General features: G+C 41.4%; 1 protein-coding gene across 1 annotated transcript in view; it reads left to right on the top strand.

Moving 5' to 3' along the window:
• Positions 1-26104, top strand: part of TRIO (trio Rho guanine nucleotide exchange factor) — a gene marked incomplete in the record, with an annotated part of 1361655 nt that overhangs the window by 596974 nt on the left and 738577 nt on the right. Inside the window, 3 exon segments of the mRNA XM_073630705.1 lie at positions 18157-18272; positions 18749-18871; positions 23497-23691. Of these exon segments, the coding sequence (XP_073486806.1) occupies positions 18157-18272; positions 18749-18871; positions 23497-23691 (434 nt within the window).

Genomic DNA, 26104 nt, shown 5'->3' with positions numbered 1-26104 from the left:
CAGAATTGGCCGCCCTTTCTTGCAAGGAACCTTTTTTGATTCTTCATCAGGACAGAGTGGTCATGCTCCCTCGTCCGGATTTTCTACCGAAGGTGGTTTCCAAATTTCATTTGAATCAGGATATCATTTTACCTTCCTTTTTTCAAAACCCTAAGACTAGGGAGGAAAAGTTGCTTCACTCACTGGATGTGGTGAGGGCGATCAAAGTTTACTTGAAAATATCAGCTCCCTTTCGAAAGACTGTTTTTTTGTCTTGCCAGAGGGTCCTAAGAAAGGACAGCCGGCAACAAGTCCAACTATATCCAGGTGGATTCGCCAGACTATTATCCAGGCGTATGGATTAAAGCGCAAGGTTCCACCTTGGGATTTAAAAGCACACTCCACTAGAGGGATTAGTGCATCATGGGCAGTACGCCAACAGGTGTCTGGCTCAGGTTTGCAAAGCGGCCGCTTGGTCTTCAGTTCATATGTTTACCAGGTGGATGTGAGCTCTCAAAAGGGGACTGTTTTTGGCCATAGCGTGTTGCAGGCAGCTTTATAGTCTCAGGCCTGTTGGGGCTTAGGGATATTGTGTTCCCCCCCCCTCAGGTGCATTGCTTTAGGACATCCCACATAGTCATTATTATGGTGCTCTGTGTCCCGTGATGTACGATAAAGAAAAACGGATTTTTAAAACAGCTTACCTGTAAAATCCTTTTCTTGGAGTACATCACGGGACACAGAGGTCCCTCCCCTCTTTCTGGGATCGTCATTGCTTGCTCCAAAACTGAGGTACTTCCGGTATAGGAGGAGTTATATGGGTTATATGGGAGGAACCGTCTAACTATTGGTTGCCAATGTCCAATCACCTATAATCCACATAGTCATTATTATGCTGCTCTGTGTCCCGTGATGTACTCCAAGAAAAAGATTTTACAGGTAAGCTGTTTTAAAAATCTGTTTATCCCAGACTGAGATGTTGGAGGCCCCTATCTCCAGGGAGGACATCGTCGAGGCTATGTCCTGCCTTAACCCATCGAAGGCTCCTGGCTCAGATGGTCTTCCCTTAGAATTTTATACTACATACAGCGAAACTCTGGTATCCAAACTGTAAGAATTCTTCTCCCATATCTTCAAATCCAGCTCCCTACCTAAATCAATGAGTGAAGCCTTCATAGTACTCATACCCAAACCTGGTAAAAATCTGGAATTCCCTGAATCATACCGCCCAATATCCCTACTCCAATTAGACATTAAGATTTTGGCCAGGGTCCTGGCGCTCCGATTGAATAAAGTGATCCTCTCCCATATCCATCCGGACCAGACAGGGTTTATGCCAGCCAAAAACACGGCGTTTAACCTGCATAGGCTATACATGAACCTACAGGCCACACATGACCAGATAGGATCCAGAGTTGTGGTGTCTCTTGATGCCGCAAAGGCATTCGACTTTGTTAAGTGGGGCTATCTCCTGGGAATGTCTGGCACGGTTTGGATTCGGCCCAACTTTATTAAATGGATCCAACTCCTCTACCAAGATCCTTGTGCCAGGGTGTTGGTCAATGGAAGGATCTCTGACGCCTTCCCCCTCTCCAGGGGCACGCGTCAGGGATGCCCATTGCCCCCCCTATTATATGCCTTGGCGGTAGAACCTTTGGCATCCTCTTTAAGAACACACTCAGAAATCAAAGGTCTGCAATGCGGACACTTGACAGAGACAGAGAGCCTATATGCAGACGACATGTTACTCTACTTAAAGGACACTGGTCTTTCCCTTACGATATCCCTAGAAGTTATACAAAACTTCGGAAAATCAACTGGGACAAATCCCAGGTCCTTCCCCTTGATATTGGTGCCCCCACGGAAACCTAAGCCTCCTCTCCCCTCATTTGAGTTAGCTCCATGAAATACTTGGGCATAACAATTACCCGCTCCCTGGACGAATATGTCAAGCTAAATATAGATCCCCTATTCGGAACATTAAAAACCAAGACGCAGCCATGGGCCAAACCTCCCCTGGGTTTAATGGGCCGCATAAACCTAATCAAAATGGTATTACTCCCCAAGTTCCTATATGTACTGTGGCATGTCCCAGTGTACCTACCCTTTAGTATTTTTAAATCTATAGAAGCCATTTTAAATTTGTGTGGGGCAAAACCCGGCACAAACTGTCTTGGCAGGTGCTGAAGAACCCCACTGAATTAGGGGGCACAGCACTACCAGACTTTAATTTGTATTATTTGGCAGCACAGCTGTCCCACTTCTTTTATTTGGATAAAAATGATAAGGACCATTCTGTTTGTTCCCCACACACAAGTATCCATACCCACCCCTTCCAGCTTATCCTCAGGGACCTGACAGACCCTTGACTGCTGGGAAGCCGGAAGGGATTACTCTATAATCACTGTAAAATATGGGAAGTGGTAAGTCGCAGGCTTAAGACCCCTCCCACATACTCGCAGACACCCCTCTGGGACCACCCTGTCCTAAAATAACTACTAACGATACCAGTCCATAAGCTTTGGATTACCCAGGGTGTGTTGAGCCTAATAGATGTATATAGTGACAATAACCTGAAGTCATTTCAACAACTCAAGGATGAATTTAATCTACCTAATTCTATGCACTTTCGTTATCTCCAGCTCCGCCACACCTTACAGACTCAATTTCGGGATAACCCCCCCCCCCCCCCCCCCACCTAGATCAATTGGACATTCTAAATGTAATAACTCAGCATGACTCCCCAAAACTTATTTCAACATTTTACAATTTTCTCCTCTGCCCAACCGCTGCAGTACTTGCCTATCGATTGAAAGATCGCTGGACTGGGGACATGGGGGAGATGGAGGATGATGAATGGGAAGATGCATTAGATACGTGTAAAAAAGTCTCTCCTTAAGCTCTGACTGCCTTACACAATTGTATATCATACACAGGTCTTATTTGACCCCGTTAAGTCTGGCTAAATATAGAACCAACCACAGCACACTATGCCCCAGATGTGGTAGCTCCATCAGTACCTTATTTCATGTCATTTTGTCCTGCCCAATAATACAAGATTACTGGTCCCACATAGTGAAATTTATTCATGACAAAATGGGATCTCCCCTCACATTATGCCCTAAACAATGCTTACTGGGAATTTTCCCAGACCCAGACTCGGATAAATTTCATTAGAAATTTTTGCAAGAAACACTATTCACAGCCAGATTACTTATAGCGCGTAAATGGCTCAGGGCGCTACCACCAACACTTCAAGAATGGATATCTGCAGTGAATTGTGTTCTACCCTATAAAAAAGAACTTTACGCGCACAGGGGATGTCCAGCCAAATATGGGAAAATCTGGGACGCCTGGTTAGACATTACTATCCACTTGCAATGAAATAACCAAATAATCCTCCTTATTGCGAATAATCCACAGGTTGAATGATCTCTTTTAATAATGTACCTAATATGTTGGACTGCCCACATTCACAGGTCAGAGTACTGAGTTTGTGCATAACAATAGAACTTTATGAGCTCTCCATTGTATGTCATCTTTTTATTTTTACGCTACCCTGTTTGTTGATTGTAATACCAACGTCAGTACCATGTAAACATGTACTCTTCTCGAATAAAAACCAAGTCATTTGTAAAAAAAAAAATTCAGGTGGTGAGGAGGCACCATATCACCTCCTTACAACCTGTCAAACACAGTTGGATCGCTTTTCAGGGGAGCAGCAGTGCCTGCTGTACTTGTGAATGAGCCCTTAGTTGCATGGAGGAAGAGGATTTGTGCTAGTAGGGATGATTGGGCGTATTTATGCTAGGAGAGGAAACTTGGTTGGGGGGGATTTGTATTAGAAGGGGGGGAGAATTTGTGTTAGGAGTAGGAGGGGGGATTTTGAATGGGGGGAGAGTCTGCATACCCTTAGTTCTTAATAGTGTATTGCCCCTTAACATCAATAACCACATGCAGTCTTTTGTAATAGTTGTCTGAGGCCCTAAATTCTTGTCTTTGGTATAGCTGCCCATTCCTCTTGGCAAAAGCCTCCAGGTCATTCAGAATCTTTGGTCGTCTTGCATGAACTACATGTTTGAGATCTCGCCAGAGTGCTCGAAGATATTAAGGTCAAGAGACTCTGATGGCCACTCCAGAACCTTCACCCTTTTCTGCTGTAACCACTGGACTTGGCCTTGTGTTTACGGTCATTGTTGTGCTGGAAAGTCCAAGAGCGCCCCATGTGCAGCTTTTTTTGCAAAATAATGCAAATTGTCTACTAGTATTTTCTGATAATACGCTGCAATCATCTTGCCATCAATTTTCACAAGATTCCGCATGCCTTTAGAGCTCACACCCCCCCCCAAAACATTAGTAAGTCACCAACATGCTTCACAGTGGGGATGGTATAATTGTCACTATTGACCCCTCTCCAAACATAGCGCTTATGGTTGTGACCATAAAGCTCTATTTTGGTCTCCTCACTCTAGATTACAGTGTGCCCGAGGTGTGGTTGGTCATTTTGTAACCTGCTTTGGCGCAGTAAATGATTCTTTCTGGAAATTCGACCATGCTGCTCATTTTGTATCATCGTATTGTGCTCTAAAAACAACCACACTGTCTTTTTCCAGAGCAGCCTGTATTTCTTTTGAGGTTACCTTTGTATCCTAGACCATTCCTCTGGCATTTTTTTGTATGCCATTGCCTTGTGTATATAGATAAAATTACTCATGTTCAATGCTTTGTTTATATGCCAATTCAACATTTTTACAATTTCTCCTACCACATGTCTTGTGCCTCACTCAAAGTCCCACAAACCCCTTTATTCTGATTTAGGGATGGAGGTGCATGTTATCATTATTTAAGTCCCACAACCCCCTTGCATTCTATTTCTCTGACAGTTGTGGCTGCAATCTTTCTTGGTCTACCTGACCTTGGCTTGGTATCAAGAGATCCCCAAATTTTCCACTTTTTAAAAAGTGATTGAGCAGTACTGATTGCCATGTTCAATACTTTGGATATTTTTTTTTTCAAAATTTTTATTCAGATTTAAACAATACATAAATGTTCAGGAATAAAAATGACATAACAGGCTGACATATATGCTGACCAATTAGAATAAAGTACAAACTTAAGGGGGTATGGGTATCTTTAGCTAGAATCGCTACATCGTAGTGCTAAACATATGAGTATACTCCTATACAGGCTCATAACTAGTAGAAACAGTTCCAGAGTTTCAGAAAGAGAGAGTAGGGGGTAGTGGGTAGCCCCTTAGACGGTGGATGTAAGCATGTCTCCACTAGGGTGAGGGGGTTTACTGCCCATGTTGGGGTTAGAGTCAGGTAACTTTAGTTTGCCCAAGGAGTTAGTAAGATTTGCCTTGGCATACCAGGTGGTGTATTGGAATGTGGCCATGAGTTGGTGCATTTCCGGCAATGTGAAAGAGTATTCTATGAAGACCTTCCATCGGGTAAAAAAAAAACGCTTGGTGGTTCCAAGGTTTTGTAGCATAGCATCAAGTTTTTCCAGGTACAGGAGTATTTTCAGATCTTTCTTTACCGCGGATAGCGATGGACTGTGTGTAGAGGTCCAGGCCAGCAGGAGGGCTCTCCTGGCTGTTAAGAGGCATAGATGTATCCATGGGGTCAGGGGTATTGGCTTCCCATCATTCAGGGTGTTAGAAACCATAGGGGGGAAGTAGCTGAACAGGCGAATCAGCGGATCTTTAGGTAATTTTGTAGATGTATTGAATTATTTGGTCCCAGAAAACCTGAATTGAGGTGCATGACCAAAAGCGGTGTAAAAGTGTCAGTCTGCTAGCGTTGCACCAAGGACAGACCGCAAGGAGTGGGTTAGTACAATCCATCAGGGCTGGTATAAATGCCCTATGCATAATTGTAAATTGAGTCCCCCTCCATTGCTCATTGATTATGATCTTGCGCACTGTCTTGTATCCTTCCAGGATGTGTGTAGTGTCCTCCAAGTCTGATAGATCTTTGGACCAAGCTTTCCCAAAGGATTGCCCTGTGGAGGACATAGTGTATTGCAGGATTTGCGAGTACAATATTGAGATTAATGTTTTTGTTGTACCGCTTTATCAACCACTGGGTGAAATAGGTTAGTCCTTTGGAGTAGTTGGATCTATGTAAAAACCAGTCCATGCCCTGCCTAAGAAGGCATAAAAGGTTGTATAGGCGAAGGTCAGGTAGTCCCACTCCCCCCTCGTGTTTCGGAAGATGCAGTTTGTGTCTAGCAATGCGTGATCTCTTGGATCTCCACAGAAAGGTCATCAAAGCCTTGTTGAGATTTTGAATGTCTTTGTGCTTAAGTGGTAGGGGAAGTGTTTGTAGGGGATATAGCAGTCTGGCAAATGAGACCATTTTGTATAAATTTCAACTTCTGAAAAACGATATTGGTTGAGTCGTCCAAGCATCCAGCTCCCTCTTATTCCTGCCAAAAATGGGTGGGTAGTTAGGGTGGTGTAGAGAAGAGGGATCCCGGCCTATACTAATACCCAGGTATGTTATGGAATGCTTGGCTACTTGTAAAGGGGAGGATTGAGTCCAATGTTGGGAATGGGTCGGGTGTAGTGGGAGTACCTCGCTCTTACTGAAGTTAATGCGTAGTCCCGATCAGTGTCGAAAGTTAGAGAAAACATCTTGAATGATAGGGAGGTCAGTGGGCATAGCCGAGGAGAAAATTAAAATGTCCGCAAAGAGCGCCGTTTTCATCTTGACGTCGCCGATTTGGATACCTGAAAGGAGTGGGTGGCCATTAAGTAATCGGGACAGTGGTTCTTTGGCTAGTTTGAACAATAAGGGGGAAAGAGGACACCCCTGACGTGTTCCCTTTGTCAAATGGATTGGGGCTGATATGTTGCTGGACGTCACTAGACAAGCTGTGGGAGCGGAATACATTGTATGAAATTTGCTACTGGGCCCAGGATCCCAAACTTCCTCAGTACCAGAAACAACCATTGAAAACTGATGTTATCAAAGGCTTTTTCAGTGTCAAGAGAAAGAATGGCCATGTCTTTGTCAGGGTGGCATTTAGCATGTTCCAGGGCAAGTATGACTTTGTGAATAGTGAGCACTGCTGACCTACCCGTGACGAACCCAGCCTGCGCCAGATGGATGAGTGTAGGAATAATAGAGGCTAGTCAGGATGCAATAATTTTAGATAAAATTTTAGAGTCAACATTAATTAAGGAGATGGGGCGATATGATCCCGGAAGAGTTGGTTCTTTTCCCTTTTTTGCCAGTAGCTTTATGAATGCCATTGAACCCGTAGGGAGGTATGGCCCACCCTCCCAAACACTTGTAAAGACTTGTTGTAGCGTGTGTGGTATATATTTCCTGGTCAGCTTGTAAAACTGCGCTGAATACCCATCTGGGCCAGGTGTTGTTGTTTGATAGATGTATGGTGGAGAGAATTTCAGTCAAGGAGATAGGAGCATTTATGGAGTCTAGTTGGGGGTCTGATAATATAGTCAATTTAACGGAAGCAAGGAGAGATTGTGCTTTGTCCAGGTCAATTGGGTCCTCAGCGTATAATTGTTGATAAAATTCAGTCAGTAGGGCAGTTATTTCCGGTTGGGAGGACATAAGGGTCCCTTTGCTGTCCCTCAGCGCTGCAATGTGAGTGGGTGTATGAGCCTCTTGGCAGAGATTGGCAAGGAGTTTCCCTGCCTTGTTACCATACTTATGTAGGTGGAGGGAACGGTAAGAGGTCTTAATCCGTTCCTTTTGATCTGCCCAGAGATTGAAAACCTCGTTTAGCAGCTAGCCACGCCTGTCTATTTTCTGGAGAGTGACGTACGGTCAGATCCGCTTGGGCTTTCCTTAGAGCAGCACTTGCCTGACAGTATTGCTCTAGAGAATGCTTCTTAAATTGGGTAGTGTAGGAGATTATTACACCTCGCAAAACGGTCTTGCCTGCCTCCCAGAATAAATTGGGATTAGATACATGCTCTGTGTTAGTGAGCACATAATCATTCCATGCTTTGTATATTGTGTGCTGGAAATCCTCATTGTCTGATAAATACGATGGGAACCGCCACGGGAGGGCTTATCATGGGGTTTGAAGTCATCCAGAACTACCACTACAGGGCTGTGATCAGAAATTGCTATCTCCGAAATCTCGGAGTCCTGAACCTTTGGGATTAGGGCAGAGGAGCAAAAGAAAACTATGCGTGAGAAAGTGTCATGGGGTGGAGAATAGAAAGTGAATTCCCTATTGGTAGGGTGAGTAAGACGCCAAATATCCGACATATATAAAAGGGACATGGTGGCCAGAAGTGTAGTGGGCTGTTGAATAGATGATGGGGGGGCGCCTAGTAATGAACGTGGAGATGATTTATCCTCGTTTGTTCATAACGCTGTTGAAATCCCTCCCATCAAGTGGAGTGAATCTGAGGAGCGAAGTACCCATGAGGAAAGGTCTTGGAAAAATGCAGTACCTGGGAAGTTGACCGCGTAGATGTTGGATATGGCTAGATCCTTTGAGGCAATGGTCAAATGGATCGTTAGCTTGCGGCCTTCTTGGTCTCTGTCAACCGATCGGATAGCGTATGGCAGTTTTTTATGTAAAAGGATGATCACTCCTGCTTTGCGCCCTAACGCTGGGGAACCAATGACCTCCCCCACCCATAGTTTCTTGAGACGTTGGAAATCTTGTTCACCTAAATGAGTCTCCTGAAGGAAAGCGATATCTGTTCGCATACGTTTTTAAATGACGGAGAATTTTCATCCGCTTGTTCGGTGACCGGAGCCCCTTGACATTCCATGACACTATCCGCATGATGGAGACTTAGTCAGTATAAGAGCTCTTCGGGGGGTACTGCCACCCAACAAGTGGGGGGAAAAAAAAAAAGGGGAGAGCACGTGAACCTACTCTCAAGTTGTAGTTAGCCCTTGTCCAATAGGGATAGGTTATAGGTAGGGAGTATATAGGTCACCCTGGCTTACCTAGTTTGGAGATAGCTGAAACTCGGGATTGTACTGTGTTGACCGAAAGGAGAGATGGGTCAAAGTAGGTCAAACCAGGGGTAAACAGTAAAACAACAACTGAATGTAACTATTGACTTCACTTTTTTCCATGCGAGAAAAAGAAATCAAAAATCGTACACAAGAGAATCTCGCTTCCATGCCCCCATCAGATGGCTTTTGTCATCACGCCAATATAGGCCTTGCTCTCGAATCAGGTGAAGTAAAATATAGGGAGAACAAGATATTATGACAAATTTTAGCCCTCGCCCCAAAAATCTCACCCGATCTGTATCTTGGCAGGGAAGCTGACATTTCCTGGGTATTAATACAAACATGGTACAGCATTTCAAACATAGCTCTCCAACCTGTAAACCTACAGGGAGGAGGGAGTATCAAACAAACAGGTATATTACCACCATGAAAGTAGCGGGCACAGGCATGTCCCATGCGGCACATATTGGGGCAAGTCAGAGGTCAGCTTATACCTGACCTTTGAGGAAGAGGGGCATAGCGGCCAAGCTTGGATGGGTATTTCACTGGGCTGCTTCGGTGCTTGGATGGGCTTGGAGCTGGAGAGGGAAGAGCAGGTGGAGTTTCGTCCATAATACTTGTGGAGGCCATGTCCCCCACCAGCAAGTATTCAACATATTGCTGGGCGTCCACTGGGGACGCGAAGGACATCTGGTTGCCTTGAGGGGATTGCAGGCGCAGAACGGCAGGGTATGCCAGGGGGAATTTCAGATTGTGCTGGTATAGCTATGACCATACAGAAGCAAAGGATATCCGCTGTTTGGAGACCTCCACCGAGTAATCAGCGAATAGTAATAACTTGTGGCCGTCTATAGAAAGGCCCTTCGCTTTACGGTAGTGCTGTAGAAGGGTGTGTTTTTCTGCATAGTTTAGGTAATGCACAATCACCGGTCGCGGCTTGCTTTGCTGATATTGCTGAGGGCCTATGCGGTGAGTCAGTTCCACCACGCAAGGGTAGCAGAGACCCAAAGCCTCAGGTATGTGGTGGCTGTAAAGCTTCATTAGGCTGGTCATCCTGTAGGACTCAGGGGGACCTATAATACGCAGGTTGTTCCTGCGGGACCTATTCTCGAGGTCCTCAAGCTTATCCAGCAGGAATTGGGGTACTCCTGCCTGCGTGGATATAGAGGTTGTCACCTGGTGCAATTGTTCCTCCACTGAGGCTATACGTTGCTCTGCCTCCTGCAGCTTATGTGTCTGACTGTGTATATCTAGTCTCAGTTGCTCCATGCCATGCTGAACAGCCCTGTCCACTGCCTCTGCAATCATGGGGGTGAGGAGTTGGGCCACCGCCAGGGCTATCTTGGCATGTGTTGCCTCAGTGTCCTTAGGGAGATGCAGAGCCGGAGAGGGGGGAAGTGGAGCGGCGGTGTCCTCGGCAGACATAGCGGCTGCCATCTTAGCTGCTGTGGCTGCTCTTGGCCCAGGCGGTTGCAGGGAGCCTGTGTGAGACGGAGCGGATCGCTCCACAAAACAATCCATCCACCCCTCCGCATCGTGGCGGTATCCGCCGCTCGCTGAGGCTGTTGCTGTGGCGCAGGTTATGTGTGTTGATGAGTCGGGGGAGCGGGAGCTGAGGCAGGTCACTCCATGCTCGCATGTCACCGGAACCAGAAGTTGGATATTTTTTTATATCCTTTCCCATCTTTATAAAGTTATATTACCTTGTTACACCGGTCTTTTGACAGTTATTTTCTGCTCCCCATGGCTCAGTATCTAGCCTGCTTAGTGAATCCACGTGAGAGCTAACAAACACATTGACTATTTATACACAGACACTAATTGCAATTTAAAAGAAGATGTTTTTAACCTTTAAAAATCAATCTTTAATTGCCATCTTAACCTTTGTGTCACCTTGTGTCTGTACCAAGGCCAAACATTGCAGGGTATGTATACTTTTGATAAGGGCCATTAGGGTTATTTATGTTCTCAGTATGATTTAACCCCACAACACCCAAATATAGAACAAAACTGCAAAAAAGTTTTCACGTTTTAGATAGCGTTGTAGCAGGCCTCTTAAGGGTTTATTTGAAGGGCTTTCTGCCATACATGTCCTTCCAAATGTCTCTTGGTGGATGTACAGTTGACCTTTTGGCTGGAGTGCCATTTGAAGGCCTCCCTTTTTCTGTGGATGGTCTCTTCCTGTCAATTAAGGGGCTTTATCTGCGGAATTGGACTCCTATGGATTAAACCTCACTGCCCTCTCTTTAATTTTATGACAGTTGTGCCGAGTAGAATGAGAGAGTATTCTAACTTCGCTTGAAAGAGCCTCCTGTTTAGTATCTTTTTCTTGGGAGCATGCATTGCTTTGCAGTCCCATTTTTACAGCAGCCATGCATTGATCACAGCTAGGATGATAGTGTGCCAGAAGATGTAAATGTACCAGAGGCGGTATTTTAAAGTAAACATATTTTGCTGCAAATGAGTCCAACATATCCACACCGCCCATGAATTTGTTGTAGACACCCAAAATGTAGGGCTTTCAACTTCAACATATCCTTTGGTAGCTTTGTCACATCGTTGAATCTTCTCCACTGGTTCTGGGCCAGCAAAGGATTTTTATTTTCCTTTTCCGGTTCACAGGCAATTTCACATTCTTCTTCATCACTTATATCAGTGTCCTCTGAATCCGTCTCAAAGTCACTGTCCATATTTTGGATGGCACCAATGACATGAAAAACATTGTAGACATTGCCCTTGGCATTCTGAGATGGAAACACTCATTATTTTCCAGGCTAAACAATCTCAATGTAAATTAACCACTTGCTTACCGGGCACTTAAACCCCCCTCCTGTCCAGACCAATTTTCAGCTTTCACACTTTGAATGACAATTGAGCGGTTATACAACACTGTACCCAAATGACATTTTTATAATTTTTTTCCCCACTAATAGAGCTTTCTTTTGGTGGTATTTGATCACCTCTGCAATTTTTATTGTTAAAAAAATTTAAAAAGACCAAATTAAAAAAAAAAAAAAAAAAAAATTATATTTTTTTTTATATTTTTTATAACATTTTGCAAACAGGTAATTTTTCTCCATTGTACACTGATGAGGCTGCACTGATGGGCACCGATGGGGCGGCACTGGTGGACACTGACAGGCAGCCCTGGTGTGCACTGAGAGGTGGCACTGAAGGGCATTGATAGGTGGCATTGGTGGGCACTGAGAAGTGGCACTGATAGGTGGCAGTGATGGGCATTGATGGCACCACTGGTGGGCATTGATGGCACCACTGGTGGGCATTGATGGCACCACTGGTGGGCATTGATAGGTGGCACCACTGGTGGGCCTTGATAGGAGGCACTTTTGGGCATTGATAGGTGGCACTGGTGGGCACTGGTTGGTGGCAATGGGGGCAGATGTGCCTCCTTCCTATTCGGGACCAATGTCCCTTGAGAATAAGCCGGTAATCGGCTTTTCTTTTACCGACCTTTTGTTTACACACATGATCAGCTGTCATTGGCTGACAGCTGATCACATGGTAAGGGGCCGGGATGTCTGGTTAGCCTATTTTGTCTAATGCTTATTATGCGATAAGCACCCTTCATATACCATAACATTATCACCTGTCCCTCATGTAGCAAGCAGATATTTAAGCAATAGCCAGAAAACAGGTCACAGGTAGTCAAGTATATACAGTACATACATTAAAAGATCAATAATAAATCCTTAATTCAGCTACTCCTTTAACGCAACGTTGTAAAATTACAACACAGATATAAGCTCAAAATCTAATATAACCAATGTGTTCAACAGTACCTTGATATATGCATGATCTAGACATGTTATTAATCACAGAAAAAAATATTTCAGGCAGTTTACTTTAATCTTCCTTCACCAAGTCCAGTTGTGTGCTTCAAGGCAAGTTCACAGGTTGACTGACTTCATGTCCAGATAAACAGGCCTACTTACATATTTTGCCAACTAATATCAGTTTTAGGCTGAACAATAGAATCTAATTATGTAAATTTGGTCTTTAGGTGCAAAAAAAAAAAAATGCTGGTTAATTTTAGCAGATTGATGTTGTAATATTACAACAGAGGGCCTTACAGGGCTAAAAAGAAGCCAGGTAACTCTGTGATAATAAATGGCTTCATATGATTACTATCCTTAACCACTTGCCGACCAGCCGCCGCAGTTTTACTACGGCAGAATGGCACGGCTGGGCGAAACGATGTTAAGTAATGTCGCTTCGCCCTGTGGCCACTAGGGGCGCGCTCGCCCCCGGAGCTGATGCGAGTGCACGGCGGTCGCGATCGCTACTGACACCCCGCAAATTAGGATCTGTGTGTATAAACACACAGTTTCCGATTCTCTGAGGGGAGAAGAGACTGATTGTCTGTTCATACACAGAATGAACAGTGATTTGTAATTTTCCCTAGACAGTCCCCTCCCCCCTTCAGTTAGCACACAGAGAGGGAACAAGTTTAACCCCTTGATCGCACCCTAGTGGTTAACCCCTTCACTGCCAGTGACATTTTTACAGTAATCAGTGCATTTTTATAGCACTGATCACTGTATCAATGCCAATGGCCCCAAAAATGTATCATGTGTCCGCCATAATGTCGCAGTCCCGATAAAAAATCGCATATCTCCACCATTACTAGCTAGTAAAAAAAAAAAAATTATAATAAAAATGCCTTAAAACTATCCCCTATTTTGTAGACACTATAACCTTTGCGCAAACCAATCAATATACGCTTATTGCAATTTTTTTTGTTTATTTTTTTACCAAAAATGTGTAGAATACATATCGGCCTAAACTGAGAAAAAGAATGTTTTTTTTTTATATATTTTAGGGGATATTTATTATAGCAAAAAGTACAAATAAATTGCTTTTTTTTAAAAATTCTTTTTTTTTTTTTTTTTGTTTATAGCGCAAAAAATAAAAACTGCAGAGGTGATCAAATACCACCAAAAGAAAGCTCTATTTGTGGTAAAAAAAAGGACATCAATTTTGTTTGGGTGCAACATCAAACGCAGTGCCGAATCACAAAAAGTGCTCTGGTCAGGAAGGGGGTAAAATCTACCGGGGCTGAAGCAGTTAACCACTTGCCGAACGCCGATATACATCCTCACCTTCTTTGAAGACGAATATGGTTATTATGGCAGCAGCTAGCTGCCATAACCCTCGCATCCCCGTGTTCGGTCGGCTAAAAGATAAAAGTGGTCTCTGCGGTGGATTGGCAGTGGGAGAGGGACCCCCCTCCTGCCACGCTCCGGTGCCCTCCGCTACTTACCGGAGCCGTCGGCGGTGGCGATCCGGTCCCCTTGGTGACGAGTGAGGGGAAGATGGCCCCCACACGTCTCCATGACACTGCAAGGCGGAAGCAATGTCAAAACATCACTAACACCCATAGCTCTTAAAGGGCCATTTTTTTTTTTAAAGCTTTTTTTTTTTTAAAACCATTTCAGCCCCGGAAAAATGTACCCCCTTCCTGACCAGAGCACTTTTTGAGATTCAGCACTGCGTCGCTTTAACTGACAATTGTGCGATCCTGCGACGACGTACCAAAACAAAATCGACGTCCTTTTTCCCCCACAAATAGAGCTTTCTTTTGGTGGTATTTGATCGCTTCTGCAGTTTCCATTTTTTGCGCTATAAACAAAAGAGTGACAATTTCGAAAAAAGCATTTTTTTTTTTTTTTTTTTTTACTTTTTGCTATAATAAATATCCCCCAAAAATATATAAAAAAACAATTTTTTTCCTTAGTTTTCTCTAATATGTCCACTGTCCAATTTTATGTGGGTTACTTTTTATTAAAGTACTTTTTGACATAAAATTAATGATTAAGTTGAATATAAATAATATAACGAATACGAATGTAACACAATTTTGTACCGGTATATCCAATAATTTTTTTGGGTAATATATAAAAAAAAGCCTATTTTGGTTTCAGTATCGGTTTTCGGGATCAAGGAAGATTTATTTTCGGTATCGGTTTCGTCCCCAAAAAAACCATTCGGTGCATCCCTACTTTTAACGTGTAATGACAACACAAGCACAATGCACATTTACATCGTGTTTCTTAAACGCATGGCAAAGCACGCATTTTCTGTGTGGTTTGCCATGTGTTCGGTAACACACACAGGTGAATGGAGCCTCGTTGTTCTTGTGTAAACACAACAATTTCACTTTCAGGCCCCTTCAAACCTAGAATAGTGGGAGCGCATGTTTTTTGGCTCGTTTTTCCAGTGACATAAATAGGGGCAGCCCATTGACTTTAATGGGCTGTGCTGCACATGGCAAAGTAGCTGATAGGATATTGTGCCGTGGTGCGAGTTGCACGTTTTTTACTTCTGTTTTGTCATTTGTTTTTTCATGTGGCAAAATGTGTTTGCGTCTGTGTTTGGTGTGCCGTTCACAATTGATGAAACTGAAAGAGCAATTGGATCATTATAGTTGTATAAATGTGGCCATACACTATACAATCTGATTTTACAATCTCTATACAATCTTCTTTAGCTTTACCACAACTATATAATAGGAGAACACACTCTCTATCCAATCACTGTATCCAATCAGGCAGGCCCTTGTTACTACAACAGGGGTGTTCGGTGGGCTGCATGCGACCCCGGGGAGTTTATCATGCGGCCTGAGCCTGACTGAAGGGACGCCATGGAAGCCAGACAAATGCGCACGGGAAGAGATGCCTGGGGAGGCTGTGAAAACAGTTTATGGGTGAAGGGTGTGTGCTAATGAGGTCAGTTTGTAAACTCCTTCCAGTGTCTTACTGGTTTCTCTGTCCTACATTAATTTTAGGATGTGATGAAGCTTTCTAAGAACTACAGTAATGGCTAAGATAAGGCCTTTTTTCTCAATATCAAAGAAAGCTTGTATTTTTCTGCAACTGAGGTACATTAATGGTATATTGGTGTATAGCGCCTTGCAAAAGTATTTATAGCCCTTGAAATTTTACACATTTTTTTTCATGTTACAACCAAAAACATAAATGTATTTTATGTGATAGACCAACGCAAAGTGGAAGGAAAATGATGAATAGTTTTCAAAGTTTTTTTACAAATATCTGAAAAGTGTGGCATGCATTTGTATTCAGCCCCTCTGAGTCAATACTTTGTAGAACCACCTTTCGCTGCAATTACAGCTGCAAGTCTTTTTGGATATAGGTCTACCAGCTTTGCACATCTAGAGAGTGAAATTTTTGCCCATTCTTTGCAAAATCCCTAAAGCTCTGTCAGATTGGATGGAGAGCATCTGTGAACAACAATATTCAAGTCTTGCCACAGATTCTCAATTGGTTTTAGGTCTGGACTTTGACCTGGCCTTTTTAAAACATGAATATGCATTGATCTAAACCATTCCATTGTAGCTCTGGCTATATGTTTAGGGTCGTTGTCGTGCTGGAAGGTGAACCTACACCCCAATTTTAAGTCTTTTGCAGACACTAACAGATTTTCTTCTAAGATTGCCATGTATTTGGCTCCATCTTCCTATCAATTCTGACCAGCTTCCCTGTCCCTGCTGAAGAAAAAAAGCATCCCCACTACATGATGCTACCACCACCATGTTTCACAGTGGGGGTGGTGCGTTGAGTGTGATGTGCAGTGTTCGTTTTCTGCGACACATAGCATTTTGCTTTTAAGCCAAAAAGTTCCATTTTGGTTTCATCTAACCAGAGTACCTTCTTCTACATGTTTGCTGTGTCCCCTCATGGTTTCTCGCAAGCTGCAAACGCGTCTTCTTATGGCTTTCTTTCAAAAATGGCTTTCTTTTTGCCACTCTTCCATAAAGGCCAGCTCTGTGGAGTGCATGACTAATAGTTGTTCTGTGGACAGATTCCTCCCACCTGAGCTGTGGATCTCTGCAGCTCCTCCAGAGTTACCATGAGCCTCTTGGCTTCTTCTATTTCTATGCTCTCCTTGCACGGCCTGTCAGTTTAGGTGGACTGCCATGTTTTGGTAGGTTTTCAGTTGTGCCATACTCTTTACATTTTCGGATGATGGATTAAGCAGTGCTCCGTGAGATGTTCAAAGCTTAAGATTTTTTTGTTATAACCTAACCCTCCTTTAAACTTATCCACAACTTTTATCCCTAACCTGTCTGGTGTGTTCCTTGGCCTTCATGATGGTGTTTGTTCACTAAGATTCTCAAACAAACCTCTAAGAGCTCTACAGAAAAGCTGTATTTTATAGTGAGATTGAATTACACACAGGTGGACTCTATTTACCAATTAGGTGACTTCTGAAGGCTATTGGCTCCGCTAGATTTTACTTAGAGGTATCAGAGTAAAGGGGGCTGAATACAAATGCACGCCACACTTTTCAGATATTTATTTGTAAACAATTTTGAAAACCATTTACCATTTTTCTCCCACTTCACAATTTTGTGCCACTTTGTGTTGGTCTATCACATAAAATCTCAATAAAATACAAATACATTTTTGGTTGTAACATGACAAAAGTTGGAAAATTTCAAGGGGTATGATTACTTTTTCAAGGCACTGTACATAGGGGAGCTGGGATTTAGGAAAAAAAAGTGAACTTGACCTTTAAGAATCTTTTCAGAAATAGAAGTGTTAATTGTTTGTTTGTTTTTTAGCAATTAAAATGGAAAGTAAATGAACATAAGACTGCATCAGTTCTTCTGGGTACACTTGCACAGAGTTTTTGAACAAACTTGGCAGGAAGGTTGTTCTAAACATCTTTGAGAACGAATTATGAATCTTCTGTGGATGTAGGCTGTCTGAAATTATTTTGTCTCTTCATGTAATCCCAGACAGCCTCTATGATGTTAGGATCAGGTGTCTGTGAGGGCCAGACCATCACTTCCAGCACTCCTTGTTCTTTACGCTGAAGATAGTTCTTAATGGAATTGGCTGTATGTTTGAGGTCATTGATTTGGCTTTCGCTAATGTTCATTCACTGTCCATTTTGTTAATAAAAATATACTATTAACACTTCAATTTCTGAAAGGATTCTTAATTTACAGCATTTTTTCACACATGCTTATATACTGTATATACATACATACACACACGTGTGTGGGTGTGTGTTTTTCTAAACTTAATCTTTAGTGATTACAGTTATCACCAAATAAATAAGCCCTTAGAAGTGATCCTATAAGGTCATACAGGTGAGAGCTGAAATGGGAAATACATTTTTTTTTGTGTCTGCTTCTTTCTTGCTTCTTTTACAATTATGCATATTTTTGTAGATATCTTAAATGAATTATTTCAAAGAGAAAACCGGGTACTTCATTATTGGACTCTTAGGAAAAGACGACTAGACCATTGCCAACAATATGTTGTATTTGAAAGGAGTGCTAAACAGGTTAGTCATTTTCAATTTTACTTTTTAGTGGTGCTTGAGCTAGGCACTGTATTTTGTTAGAGCTTTCTAATGTAATAAAATGTAACTAAAGTCCCACTTTAATAAACTCTGAGCTGGCAGCTCAGTGTACATTCAGGTACAGCTCCTTTGTGATGAAATGATTGCATTCCTGCGCATGTGCAGGAGTGACCTCATCCTTTGCCAGCTAATGAAGACTTCTACAGCCTGGCGTCCAGACAAAGCCTGGTAGAGGATACGTGGGACAGTTGAAGGCGAGGTAAGTATTGTGGTTTTAGCTCTGCTTTAACTGTTGGATTACACATAGTTGATTTTAACTGGTATGCCAAGATTTGGCTTGTTAGCTGTTTTACCATTTACCGAAATTTGCTTCCCAGTATGATGTACCTTTTGTCATTGCTTGAAATACCTTATTAGAGAGCAATAGTTTTTTATTTATTTGTTTTTATTTTTCGAAGGCTCTTGAGTGGATCCAGGATAATGGGGAATTCTATCTCTCCACTCATACGTCGACTGGTTCTACTATTCAACATACTCAAGAGCTGTTAAAGGAACATGAAGAATTTCAAATCACAGCTAAGGTATTTTAAAGAGCATCTTTGCACTGTTAACGTATTTCATCTCTTGTGTATATGGTTTATTCTTGCCACATGTATGATTCCCCCTGCTATTCATTGTAAATTTAAAAAAAAATGTTATGTTCTATTTCTAAATAAAGCTTCTAAACAATGTTTGCAAATACTTTTTAGAAGCTTGCCATTTGACAGACACTGCAGATAGTAGGTCCTAGCTGTCATTTTAAATTTCTGGTAGGAGTGGCATGTTCTAGGTACAGAACCGATTAAGTATAGTAAATTATCTTAATCGTACAGTGTAGGACAGGCTTTATTCATCTACCCTGGTTTATAGGCTGGTACTTTCAGGTGGACACTGAAAACGCTTTAGATCTACTGCCCCTCTTTACCCCCTTCCATAACACAACCCTATTCTGCGAGTAGTCAGTTTTAATACTTTATGGTTTGATTATTTTAAACATATTACAACAGATGATATCTACTATTTAGCACAAATTGAAAGATTTGGTAGCGTCTTGTACAAGAGATGAACTTATCTTGAGTGTTTTTATGTTAAGTAGAATCTCTTTACCCACAATATACAACAGGTTAGATCTTATGTTAATATTCACTATAGCCATTTGGGGTCTAAATGAAGTAAGCACTCCTGTTAGTGGGAAATTATTTTAAATATTGACTTCCTGAACCTCTTCAGATTTCTAGAAACTGTGGTCTGTATCAGCCTCCAAGGTGGCACCAGGGGTCATGCAGCCTTGAAGCAAGTAAGCCTGATGATATCATGAATAGAGCGATGCTGTCCAGCAATCTGCTCTTAACATAGCTCTTAACCACTTGCCGACCAGCCGCCGCAGTTATACTGTGGCAGAATGGCATGGCTGGACAAAACGCCGTTATGTAACATCGCTTTGCCCTGTGGCCACTAGGAGGCGCGTGCCCCCCCCCCCCCCGATCACCTCCGGGTTCCCGCGATCGCCGCTGACACACGTAGAGCCGGGATCTGTGCATGTAAACACACAGTTTCCGGTTCTCTGAGGGGAGAACAGACAGATCATCTGTTCATACAGAGTTAGAACACACACTAGGCAACACATTAACCCCTTGATCGCCCCTAGTGTTAACCCCTTCTCTGCCAGTGACATTTTTACAGTAATCAATGCATTTTTATAGCATTGATTGCTGTAATAATCACTGTATTAATGCCAAAGGTCCCAAAAATGTATCAAAATTGTCTGAGGAGTCCGCCATAATGTCGCAGTCCCGATAAAAATCACAGATCGCCACCATTACTAGTAAAGAAATAAATAAATAGAAATGCCATAAAACTATCCCCTATAACTTTTGCGCAAACCAATCAATATACGCTTATTGTGATTTTTTTTTTTTTTTTTTATTTACCAAAAATATGTAGAATGAACTGAGGAAAAAACATTTTTTTTATATATTTTTGGGGGATATTTATTATAGTAAAAATGTAAAAATAATGCTTTTTTTTTTTTCTTTTTTTTTTTTTTTTTATAGCGCAAAAAATAAAAACCGCAGAGGTGATAAAATACCAGCAAAAGAAAGCTCTATTTGTGGAAAAAAAGGACGTCAATTTTGTTTGGGTGCAACGTCACATGACCGCGCAAATTGTCAGTGACGCAGTGCCGAATCGCAAAAAGTGCTCTGGTCAGGAAGGGGGTAAAATCTTCCGAGGCTGAAGCGGTTAAAGGGCCTTTTTTTTTTTTTAAATCATTTTTTTTAAATAACAATTTTTTTTTTTTATTGCATTTTAGTGTAACTATGAGATCTGAGGTCTTTTTGACCCCAGATCTCATATTTAAGAGGTCCTGCCATACTTTTTTTCTATTACAAGGGATGTTTACATTTCTTGTAATAGGAATAAAAGTGACACTTTTTTTTTTTTTAAACAGTGTAAAAAGAAAAAAGAAAAGGTAAAATAAATAAGAAAAAAAAAATTTAAACGCACCCCTTCCTGCCGAGCTTGCATGCAGAAGCGAACGCGTACGTGAGTAGCACCTGCTAGGGCTGGGGAAAAAAATCTATTTAAATCTTGAATCGAGTTGAGAGGTCAAATCGATTTAACATTCAAGCAAATCGATTTTTTTTAGATTTTTTTTTTTTTTTTTCACTGCGCCGGTCCTGAGGAGCTGCGGGCAGCAGTTTTTAGGTGAGGCCGCAGCTTCGGCCTAGTCCGCAAGGCCGGACGCCGCAGACTAGGCCGAAGCCGCGGCCTCGCCTAAAAACTCCTGCCTGCAGCTCCTCAGGACCGGTGCGGTGAGAAAATAAAAACGAATCGTGAATCGAGTTTTTTTGTTAAGATCTCCCAGCCCTAGCGCCTGCATATGAAAACGGTGTTCAAACCACACATGTGAGGTATCGCCGCGATTGGTAGAACGAGAGCAATAATTCTAGCCCCAGACCTCCTCTGTAACGCTAAACATGCAACCTGTAGAATTTTTTAAACGTCGCCTATGGAGATTTTTAAGGGTAAAAGTTTGTCTCCATTCCACGAGTGGGAGCAATTTTGAAGCATGACATGTTGGGTATCAATTTACTCGGCGTAACATTATCTTTCACAATATAAAAAAAAATTTGGCTAACTTTACTGTTGTCTTATTTTTTTAATAAAAAAAATGTATTTTTTCCAAAAAAAAGTACGCTTGTAAGATCGCTGCGCAAATACGGTGGCAGAAAGTATTGCAACGACCGCCATTTTATTCTCTAGGGTGTTAGAAAAAAAATGTATAATGTTTGGGGGTTATAAGTAATTTTATAGCAAAAAAAAAAAAAAAAAAAAGTTAACTTGTAAACAACACATCTAAAATAGAGGCTCGGTCCTTTAGTGGTTAAGGCCCACCTGCCAAGTGGCCACATATATGCGTGCGGCCTCCGTCAAGAGGTTAACCTCTATTAAGCTTTAGTTAACCTTAATCAGCCCTTATTAAATTTATTTTATTTGTAAATGATTTTGCAATGCTTTGCATCAGAATCTTAAGATTAGTTTTGTCATAACTGAAATATATTCTAGAATATCATTTTCAATTTTATCTAGTGTAGCACTAATTTATTTTAAACTAACAATGATCACAGTTTAAGTGTAGTTTTTTTTAACCTCCTTTTTGTGCCTAGATTTTATACAAAAAGGAATGATAAGGAGATCTATTCTAATGAACTTAATGTTTAGGGCTTAGCTATATGGCCTCATGTACACTGCTGCTGCTAAACGGACGTTTTTTTGAACTGCTCCTGAACTCTCCTCTGTTATCTTATCAGTACATGTACACAGGGTTGTTTATAGTCGTTCCTAGGCAGTTGAGTTTAGAGGCCTTTTTTGGAAAGCAAAAAAATGAGTTCAGACGCTGAGTTTAAAGGCATTTTAAGCGCTAAACGCGTTTCGTTTACAGGCGTTTTTAATTTTTGGCTATTTTAAAAAATATATATATATATTTTTCAAATGCTTCTAAACGCAAAACGCAGCTAAATGCGGCATGTAAACGTGGCAAAACGGATGTTTTAAATTTGGGTTACTATCTATCAAGTTAAATCGTTCAGCAGAGGTTGCAAAAACGTCCCGTGTACATTAAGCCTAAATGTCGTCACATATAGTACTGATTTAATCCCTTCAATACTGTGATGCTGGTAGATTTCATGATTTGTACCTTTTTATTTCCGTAAATTAACATTTTACGTTAAGATTTTTGGAGCAAATTTACAGGTTTTCCACTTCAAAGCTGTGTGAATCATGCGTGAAAACATTTGTAAAATGACCTCTATGCAATATGCCATTTCATTGACCTTTTTGAGTGCACTCAAATCGTAATAGAAAAGCTGATGCATGACTTTGGAGGGACACAATTTTATTTTCCTGGTTTTGCTCATGTTATCTGAAAATTAAATAGCAATTTAATATACTCGTATAATATATTTGTCTTGTTTTTCAGCTGGCACAATAAACAATAGTGACAAATTGCATGGCTTATATTATTCCGCGTAGTCCATTGTTGCAAAATATTTACGTATTTTACGTTGGACAGTTGCCAGTTGCTTTTTTTCATGGATCAGACAACACTATTTTGACTATAGTGGTGATCAGTGCTAGCCAGCCTAAGGCTCTTGGTCGGCACTAATAGTTTTTGTATTACCCTGACTTTGTGATGCTGATAGTCTTCTCTGCACTGTTCTTCTCCTTCCCTGCTTTATGTGCACTGTTGTATGCTGGCTAGGCTTGCGGAGCTGACTTTTTATAGGTTTATGGATCACTCCTTAGTTTTGCTTCAGTGAAGGTGGGATTATGCCTGTGTCAAAGCATGACCTCATAGTTCAAATGATTTTTGCCATTTTTCTCTCTGCTTTTCTGCATTATCCTTTCTTCGGTAAACAATGTTCAGGTAATAAATGGAACAGAAAAGCAAAACTCCACAGTTCCAGTGGAATTGATTTCCTTGCTGCCTGAATTGAGTAGGACTTGTATTTTCAACACTGTAATTCGGTCATCACTATTTTTTTTTCTTTCTTCTTTACAGTGATGGTGACATAGACAAACGCCTATATAATTAAAGCAAATGTAATAATAAAAAAAGTGGATTAAAAAATAAAAATGTTTCTTCTTTTTTTTTTTTTTTTAACAGCAAACTAGAGAGAGGGTAAAATTGTTAATACAACTAGCTGATGGCTTTTGTGAAAAAGGACATGCACATTCATCAGAAATTAAAAAATGCATCACAGTTGTGGATAAAAGGTATAGAGATTTCTCTCTACGTATGGAGAAATATCGTACATCATTGGAAAAAGCTCTTGGAATTTATTCAGATTCCAACAAGTCGGTAAGTGATGCAGTTTAGAAATTTTATGCTAGAAATTTGTGATATCTATATATTGATAAATATCTAGATATAGATATATACACACAGTCTAGTTGGTAATGTGTGTGATTTTGTCATATTCAGGACAGTTAAAATAGCATATGTTTAGAAAATAAGGGTAATTATTACAAAATACTGTATATGAGGGATGAAACTTTTTTTTTTTTTTCATTTAGGTTTAGTCATTATGGTTATATAAGACACCAAAATAACTGCACTTGCTGTTCTCTCTGTAAAGATGAATCACTGACTTAAAAACTGAATTTTTAGAGTGTACATCACTTTCTGATTATCCTGTTAAGAGGATAGAGGCATGTACTGCAGTAAACAGAGTAAGTTAAATACCTCTCTAGACTTGTCCTTACTATGGACTTAAAGAAAAATTATTATTTGTAAAACAAAGGCAGCCCCCCTTATACTTATCTGAGCCCATCTCGATCCAGCGATGTTGTATGAGAGACTCGGCTGTCTGGGATTCTCTCTCCTGATTGGCTGAGACACAGCAGCAAGCGCCATTGGCTCCCGCTGCTGTCAGTCAGTGAGCCATGGATCCTGCGGGGATCCATGGGTAACAAATTTTACCACAGCATATGTATGTATTGTTTCCCAATGAAAAACTTCTTAGAGAACTATATTGGTGCTCAGCTCCAGCCTCAAGCGCAGCACCAACAAGTTTACCCACAAAAATCCCAGAGGTTGTATTCCTGTATGTAGTAAGTTTACTAATGGTGTTGTTAAGGGATTGATATTTGTAACTACACAACTGACCTGTATATGTAAAATATTAGTGCGGGTGGGAATACCCTTTGAAATGTAAATACTGACTTGGAGCACATACCTACTCCTTTAGATTTATTGCCTAACTGAACAAACCACTCCGGTTCCTAAAGTGTAAAACATAATACTCTGATTGCGGTATCCTTCTGAGACATTCTTAATACTTAAGACTAGAGTATTTTTCAATAATGACTTGAGGTTTAGAGGGACAGCTAAAAGAGGGATCTTAGCAAATCCAGCATTTTTCATATCCTGACTTTCTAGCATAAGCATATTTAAATTTTAACAGTAACATTTTTCAAGAAAAACCCGTTTCTTTGATCAATTCATTACAGACATCTCTTTTACTGTGATTTTTGGGGAAAGTCAGTATGGTTCGTGTGTACTTCGCTTTTACCACATATGAGTTTCAAGGCTTCTAAGTCATCAGGATGATAGATATAGTTAGATACTATCCACACTGGGACAAAGATCAGAAGTAGAAACATCACCAGAAGGCACAAGGCCTTCCCAGAATTCTGTGGTGAAATGAGCGACGTCACTGTCCTTTATTTCTATGCTTGTATTTTGAGGACTTAAAACACCTGCTTTGCCTCTTTTCAGCCTTTCTTCAATTCCTGGGCTTAGATCAACCTTCTTTACCCTGCTGGCATGGATCCAGATAGGACTTTCCTCGGTAAGGATGGCGGTCCTGGTGACGGCTACCACTTTGGTCAATGATCCAAATGGAACCTCTTGTGGCTTTCGATCTTTCTTAAGCCTCTGGACCACAACTTGATCACTGACCTGGAACGGGTGGGTTGGTACCTGTGAAGAAGGAGAGGTGCGAGCTACTCTTCTTTCAACAATATCAAGAGTTTCAATCAGTTTTTTTACATATTCCTCCTGTATCTGTTCCAAATCACCTTCCTCCACCATCAAAGGATGATTAGCCCATGGTGTTGAGAATGGCCTACCCATGAGTACCTCAAAGGGAGAATAACCCGTCACACTGTGAGGGGTCATTCTGATTTCAGCTAATACAGCTGGGAGAACTTTTCTCCATTAGCCAAAATTCCCACCCATAGCTTTCCTTATCCTGTCTTTAATTGTTCTATATATTCTTTCTGGAATCCCTGAACTCTGTGTAGGGAGGTGAAATTTCCGATCTATTTTTAGTACTTTTACAAGATCTTGGCAGATTTTAGCTGTGAAGGCTGGGCCATTGTCTGAATTTATTTGTAATGGACATCCCCACCTAGGAATAATTTCCTGTGTGAGGATCTTCACCACAGTCTGTGTGTTTTCATTGTTGGTGACAAAGACTTCTGGCCAGCGTGACATCATGTCCACTATGACCAAGAGGTATTGTTTCTTTCCTTCTTTGGGCATATGTGTAAAGTCTATCTGTAAATGGGTAAACAGCGTTGTTGGGTACTCAAGATGTTCATTTTTTTATTTCTTTGGGTTTGTTGGATTGTTCCTAATGCAAGTGACACATCTCCGTACGAAAGCTTTGACTAGATTAGGTAGTCCTGCAATTAAAAAAATCTGTATCTAGGAGTTCACATATGGCCTGCCAGCCTCTGTGACCCAGTCCATGGTATTGTGCAATGAA

Source organism: Aquarana catesbeiana, linkage group LG05 (genome assembly GCF_042186555.1).
Source record: "Aquarana catesbeiana isolate 2022-GZ linkage group LG05, ASM4218655v1, whole genome shotgun sequence".
In the NCBI taxonomy this organism is placed as follows: Eukaryota; Metazoa; Chordata; class Amphibia; order Anura; family Ranidae; genus Aquarana; species Aquarana catesbeiana.
Note: the sequence above shows the minus strand (reverse complement) of the source record. Positions and strands in the feature narration are given on the sequence as shown.